General features: G+C 54.8%; 2 protein-coding genes across 6 annotated transcripts in view; both read right to left on the bottom strand.

Moving 5' to 3' along the window:
* LLGL2 (LLGL scribble cell polarity complex component 2) overlaps window positions 1–8,207 on the bottom strand; it is a 51,723-nt gene extending 43,516 nt beyond the window's left edge. The window contains exon 1 of the mRNA XM_033182178.1: window positions 8,051–8,207. The gene's annotated coding sequence lies outside the window, so the exon portion shown is untranslated. The remainder of the gene's footprint in view (window positions 1–8,050) is intronic.
* A 929-nt stretch (window positions 8,208–9,136) lies between these two features.
* On the bottom strand, window positions 9,137–18,080 carry TSEN54 (tRNA splicing endonuclease subunit 54). 5 transcript variants are annotated; one of them, XM_033182184.1, is made up of 11 exons: window positions 17,920–18,080; window positions 17,639–17,803; window positions 17,477–17,540; window positions 17,311–17,394; window positions 16,900–16,998; window positions 15,518–15,570; window positions 12,376–12,477; window positions 11,354–12,170; window positions 10,524–10,584; window positions 10,098–10,214; window positions 9,137–9,612 (listed from the first exon to the last, which is right to left on the bottom strand). In XM_033182184.1, the coding sequence occupies exons 1-11, from the start codon at window positions 17,973–17,975 to the stop codon at window positions 9,542–9,544; spliced, it is 1,689 nt and encodes a 562-aa protein (XP_033038075.1). In that variant the 5' UTR covers window positions 17,976–18,080; the 3' UTR covers window positions 9,137–9,541. The 5 variants fall into 5 exon arrangements, with proteins under 5 accessions (XP_033038075.1, XP_033038076.1, XP_033038077.1 ...); XM_033182185.1 differs by having other exon boundaries at window positions 11,542–12,170; XM_033182186.1 differs by lacking the exon at window positions 10,524–10,584 and having other exon boundaries at window positions 11,542–12,170.
* Window positions 18,081–18,949: the final 869 nt, after the last annotated feature.

Genomic DNA, 18,949 nt, shown 5'->3' with positions numbered 1-18,949 from the left:
GGAATTTTATTTGAACAGCTCCCTCACTTCCTTCAAGTCTTTGCTCAAATGTCACCTTCTGGCAGAGGCCCACTCTAACCACCTGTTAAAGTTGTAACCTGCCCCCTACCATGCGGGTTCGCAATTGTTGCTTTAGTTCTTTTTACCCTATAGCCCGTATCGCCTTTTAACACATAATTTATTAGTTACTTTTACTTTCTGTCACTCAGGCTTCTCACCCTTTAGAAAGAACTTTCCATGATGGCTGACATCTTTGCTTTGTTTAAGGATCACATCCAACATGTAGAACCACACAACAGGCATCAGAAAATACTTGAACAGGCCGGGCGCGGTGGCTCACGCCTGTAATCCCAGCACTTTGGGAGGCCCAGGCAGGCGGATCACAAGGTCAGGAGATTGAGACCATCCTGGCTAACACAGTGAAACCCCATCTCTACTAAAAATACAAGAAATTAGCCGGGTGTGGTGGCGGGCGCCTGTAGTCACAGTTATTTGGGAGGCTGAGGCAGGAGAATGGCGTGAACCCGGGAGGCGGAGCTTGCAGTGAGCCAAGATGGTGCCACTGCACTCCAGCCTGGGCGACAGAGCGAGACTCCGTCTCAAAAAAAGAAAAGAAAAAGAAAATACTTGAATGAATTAACAAAGAGTTAGGACTGACTAAGGATTAACCAGGAAAGGTACCTGCCAAACACTGACCCCACGGAACACTGAGTTAGGACCCCACAGGGTTCTCAGGGAACTTCCCTCCCCTGTCCTCAAGTCTCCAGCCAAGTCCAGGGCCCTTGGACGTCAAGACTGACATCCTGTTCAGAACACCCTTGTGGACCCTGCCTTTGACCAAAGCTCCAGGACCACCAGAAAATTCCATAATTATATTAAATATTATTTACTAGAGGGCCAGGCGCAGTGGCTCACGCCTGTAGTCTCAGCACTCTGGGAGGCCGAGGCAGGTGGATCACATGAGGTCAGGAGTTCGAGACCAGCCTGACCAACATGGTGAAACCCCTTCTCTACTAAAAATACAAATATTAGCCAAGTGTGGTGGTGCATGCCTGTAATCCCAGCTACTCAGAAGGCTGAGGTAGGAGAATTGCTTGAGCCCGGGAGGCAGAGGTTGCAGTGAGCTAAGATTGCGCCACTGCACTGCAGCCTGGGTGACAGAGCGAGACTCAGTCTCAAAACAAAAAAATTAGCCGGGCATGGTGGCAGGCGCCTGTAATCCCAGCTACTCAGGAGGCTGAGGCAGGAGAATGGCGTGAACCCAGGAGGCGGAGCTTGCAGTGAGCCGAGATCGCGCCACTGCACTCCAGCCTAGGTGACAGAGTGAGTCTCCATCTCAAAACAAACAAACAAACAAAAAATTAGCCGGGCATGGTAGCTAGTGCCTGTAATCCCAGCTACTGGGGAGGCTGAGGCGGGAGAATTACTTGAACCCAGGGAGGTTGCAGTGAGCCGAGATCACGCCATAGCACTCCAGCCTGGGCCACAGAGCGAGACTCTGTCTCAAAAAAAAAAAAAATATATATATATATATACACACACACACACACATACACACACACACACACACATATATATATATGTACATCAGATGTCCCTCTCATCAAACTCTGGGAACACTGAGTCAGGTGTCTGAAGAGAAGGCTCCAGTCTCTGCCAGATTCCTGAAGGGTAGAGTCAGGTGCCTTGCAGCCTCCTTGTCCCCACGCCCAGAGCAACCTCTCCTAGCTCAAGAATTCACTGTGGTTCCTGGGAAGAAGAGTGGGGTGAGTATTCAAAGTCACTGTCCTCTGAGAGGCAGGGCTGGGGGGAAGGCCACCCCAAAGGGACCTAGGCAAAGCCTTGGCCATGGGCACAGCGAGTGAGGGTCTCCTTGGAATTCCTAGGGAGCCAGGGCTGGGGAAGGCAAGTACTGCTGGTGGCCCCGCTGGGGGATGCCCATCTCCTGCCCTGACCCCAGTTTTCTCCCTGCAAATTGCTCCTGACAGAGGAAAACAGCGTTGCCAAGCAGACCTGGCATGCCTTGCCCCAGGAGGAACCCTGAGAATGATATCACCTAAGAGAGCTAAGAGGGCCTCTCAGAGCTGAGGACTGAGGACAAATGAGTCCAGGCTGCCAGCGCTGCTCAAAGCAGTCAGCCCAGGAGACAGAACATCGGTCTCTTGGGCCTCCATCCTGGCCCCCAACTCAGGCATCTCAGCAGCTGCTTTTGACTCATCTGGAAAGACCAGAAAGGCCGACTAGCTCCCCGGGGAAACTAAACTCCTTAGATGGCTCCTGCAGGCTCTTGCCAGAGATGCGCAGATCTCCCACAGTGTGGGCAGGGGCTCACAGGCCACCCGGCCCCAGGCAGCACTTCGTCTTCCGAAGGGAGGGTCCTAGGGCCGGGAAGTCCTGGCAGGAGAGGACATCCTTCCCCAAGCAAGGTTGAAAGGGGGCACGATGGCATTCCTAGAAAGTCTCCTTAATGCCAACAGAGCAGCACAGGCCTGTGCTCTCTGCCCTGCCGCCTAACAGGGTGAGGAGAGGGTACCCAGCAAGCACCCCCCAGCTGGAGCACAATGCAGAGCAAGTTTAATCCTCCACTCCCGACACCCCCACCCCAGGAAAGACTTCCAGGCAACCGGCTCTCACTCCTGGCCCTTCCAAGGAGCAAGGGGAGCATCAAGGGCCACTGGAATGCAAGGTCAGTTTAGGAGAGGCCACACCCTCCACTGCGGCCCTCAACTCCTCAAAAAGGTCCTCGCTGAAAAACTTCTGACCCCCAGAGACTGTTTTTCTTTTTTTGAGTCAGGGTCTCACTCTGTCACCCAGGCTGGAGTGCAGTGGTGCCACCACAGTTCACTGTAGCCTCAAACTCTTAGGCTCAAGCGATCCTCCTGAGATCCCACGTAACTGAGACAACAGGTGCACACCACGATGCCCAGCTAATTTTTTTTTTTTTTTGAGACAGAGTCTCGCTCTGTCGCCCAGGCTGGAGTGCAGTGGTGCGATCTCAGCTCACTGCAAGCTCCACTTCCCAGATTCACACCATTCTCCGGCTTCAGCCTCCCGAGCAGCTGGGACTACAGGCACCCGCTACCATGCCCGGCTAATTTTTTGTATTCTTAGTAGAGACAGAGTTTCACTGTGCTAGCCAGGATGGTCTTGATCTCCTGAACTTGTGATCCGCCTGTCTCGGCCTCCCAAAGTGCTGGGATTAAAGGCGTGAGACACCACGCCCAGCCGATGCCCAGCTAATTTTTTAAAAAAATTTTTGTAGAGATGCGATCTCACTGTTGCCCAGGCTGGTCTTGAACTCCTGGGCTCGAGCAATCCTCCCTCCTCCACCTCCCAAAGCACTGGGATTACAGGCATGAGCCAAAATGTCCAGCCAGAGACTTTAAAATATCAGAAATTCATGAGCCGTCAGCTGATTTCCAGAGAAGACAAATTCCCTAAACCCATCAGGCACTTCCAAAAGGTCCAAGTGCCCACCCCAAGGCCTGGGAGTGACCGACGCCTTTTATGCTTCATGGAAGCTGAGTCCACCCTCATTGGGTGCCTGCTGTGTGGCAGGCCACGTGTGCTGGTGACCTTTCTCATCTTGTCATGTGTGAAAACAAAGCTCAGCATGGGTCAGTGACCACACTAAGGTCACACAGCAAGAACTCGGCAAGGAACGAGTCAAAACTACACCTGATGCCTAGAAAGATACTAAAAATCTTTTCTTTAAATAATAATAATAATAATTATTATTATTATTATTTTGAGATGGAGTCTTGCTCTGTCGCCAGGCTGGAGTGCAGAGGTGAGATCTTGGCTCACTGCAACTTCTGCCTCCTGGGTTCCAGCGATTCTCCTGCCTCAGCCTCCCTAGTAGCTAGGATTACAGGCACGCACCACCACGCCCAGCTAATTTTTGTATTTTTAGTAGAGAGGGTTTCACCATGTTGGCCAGGATGGTCTCGATCTCCTGACCTCATGATCCGTCTGCCTTGGCCTCCCAAAGTGCTGGGATTACAGGCGTGAGCATCTGCGCCCAGACTAATTATTTTTTAATTTTTTTGTTTTTAAAGAGATGAAGGATAGACGGATGAAGGATGAAGATAAAGGACTGTCAGGGGCCAGGTGCAGTGGCTCATGCTATAATCCCAGCACTTTTGGAGGCTGAGGCAGGCATATCACCTGAAGTTAGGAGTTCAAGACCAGCGTGGCCAACATGGTGAAACTCTGTCTCTACAAAAAATACAAAAATAGAAAAATTAGCCGGGCGTGGTGACGCCTGCCTGCAATCCCAGCTAATCGGGAGGCTGAGGCAGAAGAACTGCTTGAACCTGGGAGGCTGAGGTTGCTGTGAGCTGAGATCATGCCACTGTGCTCCAGCCTGGGCGACAGAGGAGACTTCGTCTCAAAAGAGAGAAAAAAGAAAAAGACTGTCAGGCAGGAGGGATAATTTTTTGCTTTTTTTTTTTTGAGATGGAATTTCACTCTTGTTGCCCAGGCTGGAGTGTAATGACACAATCTTGGCTCACTGCAACCTCCGCCTCGCAGGTTCAAATGATTCTCCTGCCTCAGCCTCCCGAGTAGCTGGGATTACAGGCACCTGCCACAACGCCCAGCCAATTTCTTGTATTTTTAGTAGAGACAAGGTTTCACCATGTTGGCCGGGCTGGTCTCGAACTCGACCTCAGGTGATCCATCCGCCTCAGCCTCCCAAAGTGCTGGGATTACAGGCTTGAGCCACCACGCCTAGCCTCTTTTTTTTTTTTTTTTGAAACGAAGTCTCACTCTATTGCCCAGGCTGGAGTGCAATGGCACAATCTCGGCTCACTGCAACCTCTGCCTCCTGGGTTCAAGTAATCACTGCCTCAGCCTCCTGAGTAGCTGGGATTACAGGCGTGTACCACCATGCCCAGATAATTTTGCATTTTTAAGTAGAGATGAGTCTCACCATGTGGGCAAGGCTAGTCTCGAACTCCTGACCTCATGATCCGCCCGCCTTGACCTCCCAAAGTGTTAAGTGTTGGGATTACATGTTAGGCCACGATGCCCGGCCTAATTTTTTGCTCTCTAATTTTACAATTTCTACATTTCCTTTTTCCCATTATGGGCTCCTATTGCCTTTTCTATTTTTTAAATGAACAGCGATCACCTGGGATTATGGGCCATTTTTTGTTTGTTTTGAGACGGAGTTTCGCTCTTATTGGTCAGGCTGGAGTGCAATGGCGCAATCTTGGGTCACCACAATCTCCACCTTCCAGGTTCAAGCAATTCTCCTGCCTCAGCTTTCCGAGTAGCTGGGATTACAGGCATGTGCCACCACGGCCAGCTAATTTTGTATATTTAATAGAGACGGGGTTTCTCCATGTTGGTCAGACTGGTCTCAAACTCCTGACTTCAGGCGATCGGCCCACCTCGGCCTTCCAAAGTGCTGGGATTACAGGTGTGAGCCACCACACCTGGCCTTTTTTTCTTTTATTGTTGTGGTATATTAAAAAGTTATTTATACTAACAGGTCTGGCGTGGCAGTTCACACCTGTAATCCCAACACTTTGGGAGGCAGGAGGATCACTTGAGCCCAGGGGTTTGAGACCAGCCTGGGCAACATGGCAAAACCCCCTTTCTAAAAAAAAATACAAAATTAGTTGTGCATGGTGCTACGCGCTTGTACTCCCAGCTACTCAGAAGGCTGAGGTGGGAGAATCACTTGAGCCTGGGAGGTCGAGTCTGCAGTGAGCCTCCATGTCCCAGTGATTGCACCACTGCACTCTAGCTTGGGTGACAGAGCAAGACCCTGTCTCAAAAAAAGAAAAAAAAGTTAGTAACAGCTGGGCACAGTGGCTCAGCTGTAATCCCAACGCTTTGGTGGGAGGGTCACTTGAGTCCAGGAGTGTGAGACTAGCCTGAGTAACATATGGTGAGATCCCATCTCTACAAATTAAAAAATACATTATTAAAGAAAAAAATAATTTGGTCAACTTAGTTTAAAAAAAAGAAAAAAAGGCCGGGCGCGGTGGCTCAAGCCTGTAAGCCCAGCACTTTGGGAGGCCGAGATGGGCGGATCACGAGGTCAGGAGATCGAGACCATCCTGGCTAACACGGTGAAACCCCGTCTCTACTAAAAATACAAAAACTAGCCGGGTGAGGTGGCGGGCGCCTGTAGTCCCAGCTACTCGGGAGGCTGAGGCAGGAGAATGGCGTAAACCCGGGAGGTGGAGCTTGCAGTGAGCTGAGATCCGGCCACTGCACTCCAGTCCGGACGACAGAGCGAGACTCCGCCTCAAAAAATAAAAAATAAAAAATAAAAAGAAAAAGAAAAAAAAAAGAAAAAAAGAAAAAAGTAACTTTTTTTAACGTTTTACAAATGTAGTGTCATTTTAATGTAATTAAAAGCATATTAATCTGACGCCAAAGGGGAAACTGCATTGCCTCAAGGAAGAATGGGGATGCCAAACGACCCTGGACCCCGGAAACCCTGTCCAGGGGTCCCCACAAAGATAGGCCCAGTCTAACTTCAGAGGAAAGGAGTGAACTCTGCTTAGAAGCCCAAGAGCTGAGTTTGAGTTCTGTCTGCCACAGCTAGCCACTGTGGGAAGATCGCCTAAGAAAACTAAACCCCAAATCCCAGTTCATAAAATAAAGTTGAGCCATCTCTCCCACAATTCTCCTCGTGCCTCTGCTTACACAGACCCAGACAGTTTTCCTCAAATGCCACTTTATTTTATTTTTTTGAGACAGGGTCTCACTCTGTCCCTAGGCTGGGGTGTGGTGGCGCTATAATGACTCACTGCAATCTCTACCTCCTGGGCTCAGGCAATCCTCCCACCTCAGGCTCCTGAGTAGCTGGGACTACAGGTGCACGCCACCATGCCTGGCTAATTTTTGCTATTATTTGTAGATACGAGGTCTCACTATGCTGCCCAGGCTGGTCTCAAACTCTTGGGCTCAGGCGATCCTCCCGCCTTGGCTTCCCAAAGTGCTGGGATTACAGCGCTGAGCGAATGCACCCAGCCTCAAATGCTGCTTCTGACCTTAGCTTCCCCCGGGCTGGGCCACAGCTCTTCTGTGGCAGCTCTGCTCTTCCTACCAGGGTTTCCTTGTCACCTTGACACACCCATTCCCTCCCTGCCCGCTCCCTGCTCAGAATCCTCTCTGTAGCCCCTTCAAGAGAACTCAAGGTTCTCTTGAACTACAAACTCCTGCAGGGGGTCCCCGGAGCCCAGGTTAGGGCTGCCGGCAGTCTGCAGTCGCATACGGATACCCAGGGGAAGGGGCGCCCTACTCAAAGCTCACCTGTACAGGTGAGAGCCTCAAAGCGCCACTCTACAGCTCCCCTGGTTACGGTCAGTTTTCCCCACAGCCAAGGCCCAGTATGTCCACCAATCGTCCAGCTGGAGCAAACTCTGGCACATTTTCTTTGGCAAGATAGAATTTTCCATTTCTCGCCAAATCCCACGGCGCAAACCCCACCCGTCAGCATGGAGGGCAGACTGGGTCTCCGCACTGTCATGTGAAGGTGTCCAAAGCCGCCCCGGCTGGAGAAAGGCCGGAGACCTAAGTCCCTCCCGCGGGCTTCCTGCGTCCGGGGATTAGGAGGCACAAAGGGCCGGCAGGGACACAGCCCAGATGGCAGGGGCAGGGGCTAAGCCGCCGGGGCACCGCGCTCCGGCCGCCGCCCGTGGGGAGGGGGTCACCGCAGACGCGCGTCGCCGACCCCGCTGGCCTGGCGCCTACACGTGGGTCCGGGGACTCCGTCTCTGCCCGCGGTGCCCCCTGCACCCAGCCGGCCCGGGCACCTGTTCTCCTGCTCTCCTAAGCCAACATTATTGTGCAAACCCAAGCCCAAGTTTCAGTCATCGCGCGGATCAGGCAGAGAAGTTCCCCGCGGAACTTTCTACAGGTGTCTCTCTCCCAGGCCACGACAGCGACGCGGACAGGGGCGAGGCGCTCGGACCTGGGCGCAGCCCTCCCGCCCTGGCCCGACAGCCCAGGGGTCTTGGGCCTCCCCGCCCCCGGTGGGACTCCCGAGGGGACTGAGCCGGCGGGGCCAGTCCCGCGCGCACCTCACCTGGAACCCCGGGCCGGCCCCCGCCCGAGGCCTCGGCCTCCCTCGGCGCCTGCTGCCGGCCCCGCTCGCTCCGCCGCGCCTGCCCACGGGCTGCTGGGCGGCCGTCTCCTTCCTGCTCACCTCCGGCGCGGCGAGCCTGGGGCGGAGCCGCGCTATTTACATAAAGGGCGAGCCTGCAGGGGCCCAGCGCCCCGCCCCCGGCCCGGCCCCCAGCTCGGCGCCGCTGGGGCGGGGGCACTCTCGGGGGTGGGGGATGCGTTCCGGCCAATCCGCGGCCCCGGGGAGCGCGGGGCGGGGCCTCGCGAACTGGCTCGGGACTCCGCGGGCCCGCCCCGGCCTCACCTGCGAGCACCTGGACGCAGAACGGCGCGCCGCACCCAGTGTCCCGCCGCCTCCCGCAAGCGGAAATAGTTCCCGGAACGCCCGCGGTCCCGGGCCACCTCCCAGACTCCAGGGGAGACGTCCCTCCAACTCCCCGGAGCTGCCGAGGGAGGGGCGGATCCGGGCCAGCTCCTCTGCTAGAGCCCAGCCCAGACAGGGTGACCGGGGGACGCAGGGCCGCGTTTCTAGCCCCACAAGAGGGGTGGTGTGGGGACCGGGACGTCGCGGCTAGACGCCTTTTCTCCGGGCGGGGCGGAGGGGAAGCCCACCTCCTCCGTGTCGGCCAGAGGGTCTGCAACAGCGGGTGGAATTTTTAGCAAAAGCGAGGGAGGAGGTTGGAGCGACGAGAAGCGGGAGCGGAAAGGGCGCGGAGGCCGGGGTTGCAGCGCGCACCACCGCCCAACTGCAGGTGGCGCCTCTCGCCACCCGCACCCCGCTGCGCCCAAGGAGGGCCGACGGCGCGCCATCCTCCCTCCTCCCTTCAGGAAACCCTGTAACTCCCCATCCGCTCCGACGCAGGCCCGGGAAAGGCTCAAAAGGTTCGAGGTCGCGTTCCTGCCCTCCCGCGGGCTTCTCTCACTCTTAGATCCCGCACCAGAAGAAGCGGATCTCCTTGAGTGGGCAAAGCAGGGGTGAGGGGCTGGGGGCAGTTCCACTGACAACGGGACGGGGGCGAGAGGGGTTTACCCAGTACATACAGAAACAGCAGAAAAGAAATCTATTTTTAATGGCTTTGGCTTTATGGCACGAAGCAGGCACCCTCTCGTTAAAGGCACAGAGTCCTCTCTTCTGCCCCACCACCCGGGTCCTTAAAATCGAGTCCTGAGTTCCAGAGGGGTCACTGCAAGACAGCAGGGAAGGGGAGAGGGTCACAGTTTTACTCTGTGAGTATCAGACACCCAGGGCCAAGGCCCATACTGGCCCCGGAAGCTACAGGTTAGAGTCGGTACGGGAGGCAGCCGAGATGGTCCCTGAGAACAGACAGTCCCGGTCCCCTGGAGCGAGCTCTATCCCCTGCAGAGCCGTGAGGTCAGTGCTCCACATCCTGGGGCAACGTGAAGTCCCTGAAGCTGTAGAAGGAGATGTCACCATGATCCACCAGAGCAAAGATCAGAGGGACATCCCCACTCTGGTAAGACAACCGCTTGAGGCTGCAGAGGTCTGGGACAGGCTCATCAAATCTGCAGGGACAAAAGGTTAGAGTGAGACCCGGCCATAGCCCACTCCTAAGCTCTACGGCTCCCAGAGAAGAGGTTCTACGGAAGGAGTTGGGGTGCAAGAATTCTGGTCCATGAGCTATTCTGTCTGCAAAACACAGGACTCTAATGAAGAGGGCCCCAGAGCCCTGGTTGGGGAGGTGCTAAGAAGAGGAAGGTGCTCACCACTCTTAGCCTGTAAATTCCCACAATCTACATCCCTTCTGCTGGGTGAGTCTTAGACTAAAATGGCATTGGAGAGAGACTACCCTAAAATGCCAGCAACGAGGAGCTCAGAGTAGGGCAGCACAAACTGGCTGTGTGGCCTTGTGTAGGTCACTTAGCCTCTCTGGACCTCAGGTTCCTCTCAGAGACTGGCACACTGGCCAGGGGAGTACAGAGGAGTCCCACTTGGTTCACAGGAGAACTGGCAGCAGCTGCGGGAGGGGCAATGCTGGCTCACTGCGTACCCACTAATGCACATCCGGGCATAGGGTTTGCCAGGGTTATTCTTTCGGAATGTGGCCACAGCGTCAGCCTGGTAAACATCAAAGCTGATTTCCAAGCCCCCAGACTTCTCCAGCAGCCTAACAATACAACGCGAAACGTTATGACATGAACTTTTCTCCCCAACCTTTCTCTTCCATCCCACCCTTTCCCTCCATCAGTGCCAGGAAGCAGCCTCACAGAGGTGCCACTTGAGGGTTGGGGACTCTGAACCCTTGGGCTAACCCACTGGTTGTTCTTCCTCTTCCCCAGACACACATGAACTGTAGTTATTGCTCAGAGCTAGGCGTAGGGGTAGGGATCCCTGGAACAGTTTTCAGGAGCCAAATCCTAACCACCAACTCCTGGCGGCCAAGGTACTACAGAGATGGCACTGCTTGGAAACTTACTGGGCACCTCCATCAGCAAGACGTGTTGTCTGCAGCACAGAAATATGCTGAAGGACCACGGCTACAAGGACAGAGAAAACAAGGTACTGGGAGGGGAGTCACATTTCTCAGTCTGCCATCTAGGATGGCCAGATTTAGCAACTTTTTTTTTTTTTAAAACAAGAGTCTCACTCTGTCACCCAGGCTGGAGTATAGTGGCATGATCTTGACTCACTGTGACCTCCGCCTCCCAGGTTCAAGCAATTCTCCTGCCTCAGCCTCCTGAGTAGCTGGGATTACAGGTTTGCACCACCACACCTGGCTAATTTTTGTATTTTTAGTAGAGACAGGTTTTCACCATGTTGGCCAGGTTGGTCTCGAACACCTGACCTCAGGTGGGCAAGGTGATCTGCCCACCTTGGCCTCCCAAAGTGCTGGGATTACAGGCATGAGCCGTGTCCAGCCTAGCAACATTTTTTTTTTTTTTTTAGTATAAGCATATCCCATGCAATTTTTGGAACATACTGATACTGAAAAATTAGATTTATATTGAAAGTCAAATTGAACTGATCTGGCAACCCTATCTAGTTACCTACAATCTACCGCGTTCCCATGAAGGCTTTAAGTAATTTGGGATCCGTTAACACATTGAGCTTATTCTTGCCCATTGGTTCCCTGTGCTTAGAGCAGACAGCAAGCCTTTCTTTCACTTGGCCAAGAAGGCACCTCCTTTTTCCATCTAACAGGTTGCGATCACAGCTAGTTGGTGGCAGAGCCATCCACATGCATGTTGTTTATGATTTTAAGGATATGGTTATAGTTTCCACCCCTCCTTACCTCTCCTGACTCACCATCTCTAAGCATTCCCACACAGGCCCTGCTGCAGCCGCGGGAGAACTGACCGTCCTTGTGGGTCGACTCCCTCCTCCCACATCTTTCTTAAGCCTCAATCCATCCCGGTTCATCCATGCCCTTTTCAAAGTCCTGTGATTCCTCAGCTGCCAGTGGCCCTCGAGGATGTGGCAGGCTGAGGGGGTACCTGGGGAGCTGGCCTGGCTGGGACTCAGCAGGGGGGTGACGGACTGGCCCCACAGGTGAGGGGCCCGGCTCTGGCTCCTCTGCAGGTGCCGCCGCTGCAGCAGCTCCTTGTACTCCCGCCAGCTGGAACAGCTCTGCACCTCGGGATCAGCATTGACATCTTCCCGGAACCGCGCGGCCTCCACGTGGTGCTCCCGTTCCCGCCTGGAGAGCTTCTCCTTGCGCTGGTTCAGCTTCTGGCACCAGGACTCAGCATCTGTCTCCCGCCCAGCCACGTTGGCCGGGAGCAGTTCTGGGGCTGGGGCGCGCAGGAGGGTGTGGCGGCTGTCTGAAGCCATGTTGGGGAATGAGATCTGCTCGAAGTTCCAGCGCAGCTTACCGGCCCCCGTGACTCGGTTCTCGGCTCTGCCACTCTCCCAGCTGCACCCCACCCCCTCCCTGGCCGGGCCAGGGCTGGGCCCCAGGGACCCCAGAAGCTTAAAGGGGCCCCCTGGGCCCTTTATGGGGCTTGACTCCTGGGGTTTCTCCTCTGGGCATTGGCTGGGCTGGCTGCAGGGAGGTGGGCTGGAGGCTGCCAGACTCTTGGGTTGCAGGGAGTTGTCCAGGGCCTTGGCCTTCTTATTAATGGACCTGAGGGACGTGGGGGAAAAGCAGCACATCTGCCCCTGGTTGCTAAGGTGCACACGTCCCATGGGAGCTGAAAGCAGGTCCCCTAGTGTCTCCCTGAGCCTGCGTGGGAGTTGCCCAAGCCTAGTTGTTAGAAAGCCTGTGCATTTTCCAAGGTCCCAGACATTAATTAGCACTCCCTGGGGGGCAACCCTGATGTGGGCGTTACCAAGGGCTGGAGCTGCTCCTCTTTCTCTTGCCATCTCCATCCTCCAAGTGCTGCACGCTGGCATCCAGGTTAAGCTGCCTCTCATATGGGGACAGGACAGAGCTGCGGGGTGAGAACAGTGGGTGGGCCGCTGACCCACCTCCTCAGCCTGGGGATCTGGTGGGATGTGTAAGGAAATGGGCCAAGGGGACAGTCAGTGGGGCCAGGATCGGAGGCACACTCAAGGGCTAAGGCCCTAAGCAGACCTGCATGAGGAGTACAGGCCCAGCCAGCCACAGGGGCCCAGCCATGTGCCTCTGCCTAGGCAATGGCCCAGAGGAGCTAGCAAACTTGGAAAATACAGAAAAATAAAAACTTTGGATAACTGTTGTTAACATTTTTCTTTCTTTTATGTACACACTGAATAATCTCTCTGTATGTTTTTTCCTAACCAAAATGGCATTATACTAGCATACTGCTTTGTGATTTTTTTCACTCAATAATATATTGTTGACACAGCCCCCTGACACTGCAGCATTCTTCCCTGCTGTGAATTTTGTTGTTTTTTTTTTGAGACAGAGTCTCATTTCGTCGCCAGGCTGGAGTGCAGCAGCGCGATCTTGGCTCACTGCAACCTCCACCTCCCGGGTACAAGCAATTCTTCTGCCTCAGCCTCCCAAGTAGCTGGGACTACAGGTGCGTGCCACCATGCCCAGCTAATTTTTGTATTTTTAGTAGAGACGAGGTTTCACCATGTTGGCCAGGATGGTCTTGATCTCTTGACCTCGTGATCTGCCCACCTGGGCCTCCTAAAGTGCTGGGATTACAGGTGTGAGCCACTGCACCTGGCCTCCCTGCTGTGAAGTAAGGCTCTAAGGCTATGCTGTTCAATACAGGAGCCACTAGCAACAGGTGGCTACTTAAGTTTGCTTTTTTTTTTTTTTGAGATAGAGTTTCACTTTTTCGCCCAGGCTGGAGTGCACTGGCAAGATCTGAGCTCACTGCAACCTCCGCCGCCCGGGTTCAAGCAATTATTGTGTCTCAGCCTCCTGAATAGCTGGGACTATAGGCGCCTGCCACCACACCCGGCTGATTTTTTTTTTTTTTTTGTATGTTAGTAGAGACAGGGTTTCAGCATGCTGTCCAGGCTGGTGTCAAACTCCTGAGCTTAGGTGATCTGCCCACTTCAGCCTCCCAAAATGCTGGGATTACAGGTGTGAGCCACCACACCCAGCCTATTTAAGTTAGATTTAAATTAAATGAAATTAAACATTCAGTGCTACAGTTGCTCTAGCCCTATGTATTAGACTTCATAGATACAGAACATTTTCTTTTTTTTTTTTTTTGAGAGTCTCGCTCTGTCACCCAGGCTGGAGTGCACTGGCGCGATCTTGGCTCACTGCAAGCTCCACCTCCCGGGTTCATGCCATTTTCCTGCCTCAGCCTCCTGAGTAGCTGGGACTACAGGCGCCCGCCACTGTGCCCGGCTAATTTTTTGTATTTTTTTTTTTTAGTAGAAACGGGGTTTCACTGTGGTCTTGATCTCCTGACCTTGTGATCTGCCCACCTCGGTCTCCCAAAGTGCTGGGATTACAGGCATGAGCCACCATGCCTGGCCTTAACTTAGATTTAAATACATTTAAATTAAATGAAATTAAACATTCAGTCCCACAGTCAGTTGCTCTAGCCCCATGTATTAGACATCACAGACACAGAACATTTTCTTGTTTTTTTTTTTTGAGACAGTCTCGCTCTGTCACCCAGGCTGGAGTGCAGTGGCGCAATCTCAGCTCACTGCAACCTCCGCCTCCTGGGTTCAAGCAGTTCTCTGCCTCTGCCTCCAGAGTAGCTGGGACTACAGGTACCCGCCACCACGCTCAGCTAATTTTTGTTTTTTTAGTCGAGATGGGTTTTCACTATCTTGGCCAGGTGAGTCTTGAACTCCTGACCTCGTGATCCGCCCGCCTCGGCCTCCCAAAGTGCTGGGATTACACGCGTGAGTCACCGTGCCCAGCCAACACAGAACATTTCCATCACTACAGATTGGACAGAGCTGCTCTAAGGGATAACCTCTCATTTGTGTGAGCCTATCTCCTGTTCAACTCTTCTTTGCAAGTACACCGATTTTGCACAGTGAGGGTGTTCTGTGTGACTCCTCACTAAATCCAAGCTCTGTGAGGGCAGTGATTTTGCTCTTCTGTTCTCAGCGATGTGTACAGGGCCTGGCCCCCAGCAAATAATAAGTATTGTTGATCATTCTCACAGGTGAACCACTATACACATCCACGATTCTTTCCTTAGGTTCCACTTTCAGAAAAGAGAAGATGTAGAGCTGGGCATGGTGGCTCATGCCTGTAATCCCAGCACTTTGGGAGGCTGAGACAGGAGGATCACTTGAGGTAAGGAGTTTGAGACCAGCCTGGGCAACACGGTGAAACCCCATCTGAACTAAAAATTTAAAAAAAAATTTAGTCAGGCATGGTGGCGCACGCCTGTAATCCCAGCTACTCAGGAGGCCGAGACAGGAAAATTGTTTGAACCCAGGAGGCAGAGGCTGCAGTGAGCTGAGATCACGCCACTGCACTACAGCCTGGGCAACAGAGTGAGACTCTGTCTCAAAAAAAAAAAAAAAAAAAAAAAGAAAAGAAAATATGTGGCTTTAAAGCTTTTATGACATACTGTAACTGCAAAAGCTATACCTGTTTCCATTCCAAGTCTGAAGATCTCTGCCTCTTACCAATGCTGGACTACTAAAGTGTTGAAGGAAAAAACATTTAACCTGGCATAAAAAATGTGAAACCCTACCAATGGTGAATTCCTCACCCAGTCCTTCATTTAAGCATACACTCTACGTATCTGCCTGCGCACCTACTAAATGCCAGGCACTGTTCGAATCCTGCCTCTCAGTACTCACACACTCAGCTGCAGGCGCAAGTCATCTGAAGAGGGGGCTCGATTTCATAACCCAGAATAAAACGAAATGACCTGGATTCCTCCCAACCTGCCTCTCTCAGAACACTTCCAGCAGAGGCCCCCCATCTGTGCCCCAGGAGCTGCACTGCAGCCAAGGGTTCCAGGTAAGGAGAGGCCATTTTCTACCCAGGACTAGTCAGCCAGGTCCCAGGACTAGAATATGTGGAAAGGAAACAGGAAGGGGATTTACCTTGGTTGGAATCGTCGAACCACATAACCCAATCTCTTCAGGTGGCTGAAGACCTCAAAAGAAAAAAAAAAAGGAAAGCTCAGATGGCCACTCTTGAAAACACCAAATGGTTTCTCCAGACATAGGCCATCCCCACAGCCCTTTCTGCCCCTCCTGTACACCCCCAGATTCTAAACCCTGTGACTAAGGTTGGACCATGCTCCATTATGAACACCGTCCCTAAAGATCTCAGGCTCTGAACTCCTGTCCTCCCGCTTACCTTACTCAGCACAAATGACATTTAGCCAAATCCCAAAAAACTGATAGCCATGAAACCAGAAAACCACCATGCCCTGAAATACTTGAGTATTTTGACACAAAGCTCACGAGAGTGAAGCTGCCGATCACCATGTGAATAAAACGATGGCAGAAGGTGGTGGGCATCTCTCCAGCCCCATACCTCCACCGATGCAGGTGGGAAGTTTCTGGTAAGGAGCCACATGTTCAACCTTGTGTCCCTGCGTTCATATCAGAGGGACACAGACAAGAAGTCCCCCGTCCTGCTTGATCTCTCAGCAGGCTTCAGCACAGCCAACCACTTCCTCCTTGAAAGACCGTCTTTTGGCTTCTGTGATGCGACTTTGGTTTTTCTCCTGCATCATCAGACACTCCTCAGTCTGTTTCTGCTTCTTATCTGCCCCCTAACCTACTCAGAAAGCCCCAGGCCTCAGACCCAGCCCTCTACTCTGATGACACTCCCATACAGCCCCGTAGTTTAAATACCATCCATGTGCTCATGGTACCCATATTACATCTAGTCTTGACCTCTCCCCACACTCCAGACTTGGGAGTCCAATTGTCTGTCTGCTTGACACTCACTTGCATGTCCAAGAAGCTCCTCAAAATTAACTTATCGGAAGCAGAGTTCTTTTGACTGCTTTCATCCTCCCAAATCTGCTCCTCTTCATTCTTCCCACCCTTCATCCACTGGCGCATACCCAAATCACCGGCGGTAATCCTGGGTTCTTCTCTCTCCTTAATCCTGACATCCAATCCATTGGCAAAGTCTTATCCATTCTTTCTTCAAAATATTTCTGAGATTCACCTATTTTTCACTCACTGCAACCCTACCCACCCCCAACCTGGGACATGCCCCTAGCTTCTCTCACCTGAATGAACAGCCCAGTCTCTTTGAATTCTCCTCCCCCACCTTATCTTCTCCAGCCCTGGGTTCTGTGCGAAGCCAACAGACCTCCACCACAATGTAAGCCTCGTGACAGCACAGCCCTCGTCTGCCCTGCAGCCCCAGCACGTGACACTGTGCCTGGCATCTTATGGGTGCTTGTCAATACTCATTGATTCAGTGGATGGGTGGCTCCCGGGGGCAGGGTGGTGGCAGATACCTGGTACTGCAGGAAGGTCACAGTGTCGTCCGTCAGCAGCAGCTGGTAAGCTTCCTGGATAGACAGTGGCAGGTCTTGGTGGAAAAGGTGGATGGAGCCCTGGAAGTGGGGCCAACAGCTCAGCTTATGAGCCCTCACGGCAGTGCCTCAAAGAGATGGGGCAACTTCCCAGCTCTGATACCTCCCCCTCCCCCTCTCAGCAGCGCATCAAGAATGTGACCAACCAGGAAAGTGGGGCAGCATCACTAACTTGGACTGGAATCCCTGCTCCCTGTAACGTACTACCTCCTGCTCTAGAAGTTCGGTTATCAGTTCTCGAAAGACCGGGTTGTGTGTGCTTTTTCTCCGATAAAACGTGTCCTTCCCGTTCTTTGGTCCCAACTCCTTCCCCACCTCCCGGGTCCCACTCACACACTCCAGCAGATACAAGGCCTCTTCCGGGTGAAGCCGCTGCCGGCCCTGCTCTGAAAAGCCCATGGTCTGCCAGAACTTGCCCTGTGTGGGGCCCAGAGCAAGCGTCACAAGGGAGGGACGAGGGCAGGGAGGGCGGTCCCCTGCCCCCGAGCCCGCCGCTCACCGCAGGAGACTTCAGCTCCACGAAGCCCTCTTCCGGCCTCCACTCGGCAGCCACCAAGCTGCCCCTGGCGAGGAGTGGGAAGGGGTCTGCGTCAGTCCACTCGCGAGGCCCGGCGGCCCGCCTTGCCCCCGGTTCCCTCACCCCCGGGCCCGCCCCTCTCACAGGCGCTCCACGCGCTGCTCGGCCAGCAGCTGCCAGAGCTCTTCCCGGCACCGGCGCAGCCGCTCGGCCTGAGTCGCCGAGCCGTCGGGCAGAAAGTCCTTGGGGCCATGCGAGCGCTGGGGCAGCTTCTGCGACCGCGAGCGGGCGGCGAAGAGCTCCCGGGCGCTGGGGGAGAAGAGGACGCGGGGTCAGCGCCGCGCATCGGGGGCCGCCGGGCCCGGTTTCCCTACCCGCGCTGGCCCCGCGCCTCCCACAACCCCTCCGGCCAGGCCGCGCCGCACCTGAGCACGCGCCCAGCGGGAACCTCCACGGCCGCGGGCTCGGGCTCGGACTCCATCCCGCCGCCGCCTGCCTATACGCGCGCCGCCACGCCCCGCCCGCCGCCGGAGCTCCGCGCTGTCCTAGCGCCCGCCGATCTACCCTCCCGCGACAGCCCCGCCCCCTGCACCGCCCCAGCCCGCTCTGCGCCCTCCTGACGGTCCCGGGTCCTAGCGCCCGCCCGGAGGCGCTCGCCCCGACGCCGGGTCTGGGAGCTCAAGCCCGCAGGTTGCTGGAGATGCAGGAGCCCCCTCTTTTGCCCCCAGCCCTCCTCGGGGCTTCTCTCCAGTAAAGCCTGAGCAGCCGGGGGCTGGAGTGCAGTGCGAATGGTCACACGTGTGACCGCCCCTCCGCCGCCCCGCGCTGCTTAGTTCCCACCGCCCGGGCTGGGCAAGGAAGGAAGGGCGAGCGGAGGGTGTGCAAATTCCGACTTTGCAGGCCGAAGGCCACCCGGGAACTGTCAGGAACGGTCCGGGGAGGTTCGCCGTTCCTTCGGTCTCTTCCGTCCGGTCCCTACGGCGGGGCTCCGAAGCTGGGTTTCGAGGGCCTGGGGCGAGAGGCGCTGTCCGGCCCACGACGGTGCTGAAGCGCCACCTCCGCCCGGCACTAGCGCCTCCTCGAGGCTGGAGTCCCCGCGCCGCCCCTGCGGGCCGCTCTGGTGCCGTCCGCTAGGTGGTGCCATTGACCGGCCAGCGGCTACGGGTGGGCGACGCCGGCCGCGGGCAGGGGTTACTGCAAGTGGGGTCCCGCGTCTTGGTTGCCAACCCCCTTCACCTTACGTCTTCTCTCCCACCAGTCACACCCAGGGTGTCTCGCCCTTGGGTCTAAGTCCAGGGCCCCAGGTCACCTCTGCCCCCCGCCCCCCGCCCCCCGCCCCTCCGTTTCACCTGGGCGCATGCGCTGATTCGGTCAGCGTCCCCGGTCCGGGCGGGCGCGAGTTGGGGCGGGATCTGGCGCGGATGGGGGCGGAGCCGCCGGTGCTGACTGACAGCC

The sequence above is a fragment of the Trachypithecus francoisi genome, unplaced genomic scaffold (genome assembly GCF_009764315.1).
Source record: "Trachypithecus francoisi isolate TF-2019V2 unplaced genomic scaffold, Tfra_2.0 Lachesis_group20, whole genome shotgun sequence".
NCBI lineage: Eukaryota > Metazoa > Chordata > Mammalia > Primates > Cercopithecidae > Trachypithecus > Trachypithecus francoisi.
Note: the sequence above shows the minus strand (reverse complement) of the source record. Positions and strands in the feature narration are given on the sequence as shown.

What these genes read in the sequence shown, in the direction of transcription:
- TSEN54 (XM_033182184.1), bottom strand. Translation starts at nt 17,975, where the DNA reads ATGGAGTCCGAGCCCGAGCCCGCGGCCGTGGAGGTTCCCGCTGGGCGC. An exon ending in TGTGGGAATGCTTAGAGATG is followed by an intron (nt 10,585 to 11,353) that starts GTGAGTCAGGAG and finishes CTGTCCTTGTAG; the next exon opens with CCGTGGTCCTTCAGCATATT. An exon ending in GCCCGGATGTGCATTAGTGG is followed by an intron (nt 9,613 to 10,097) that starts GTACGCAGTGAG and finishes TTGTCCCTGCAG; the next exon opens with ATTTGATGAGCCTGTCCCAG.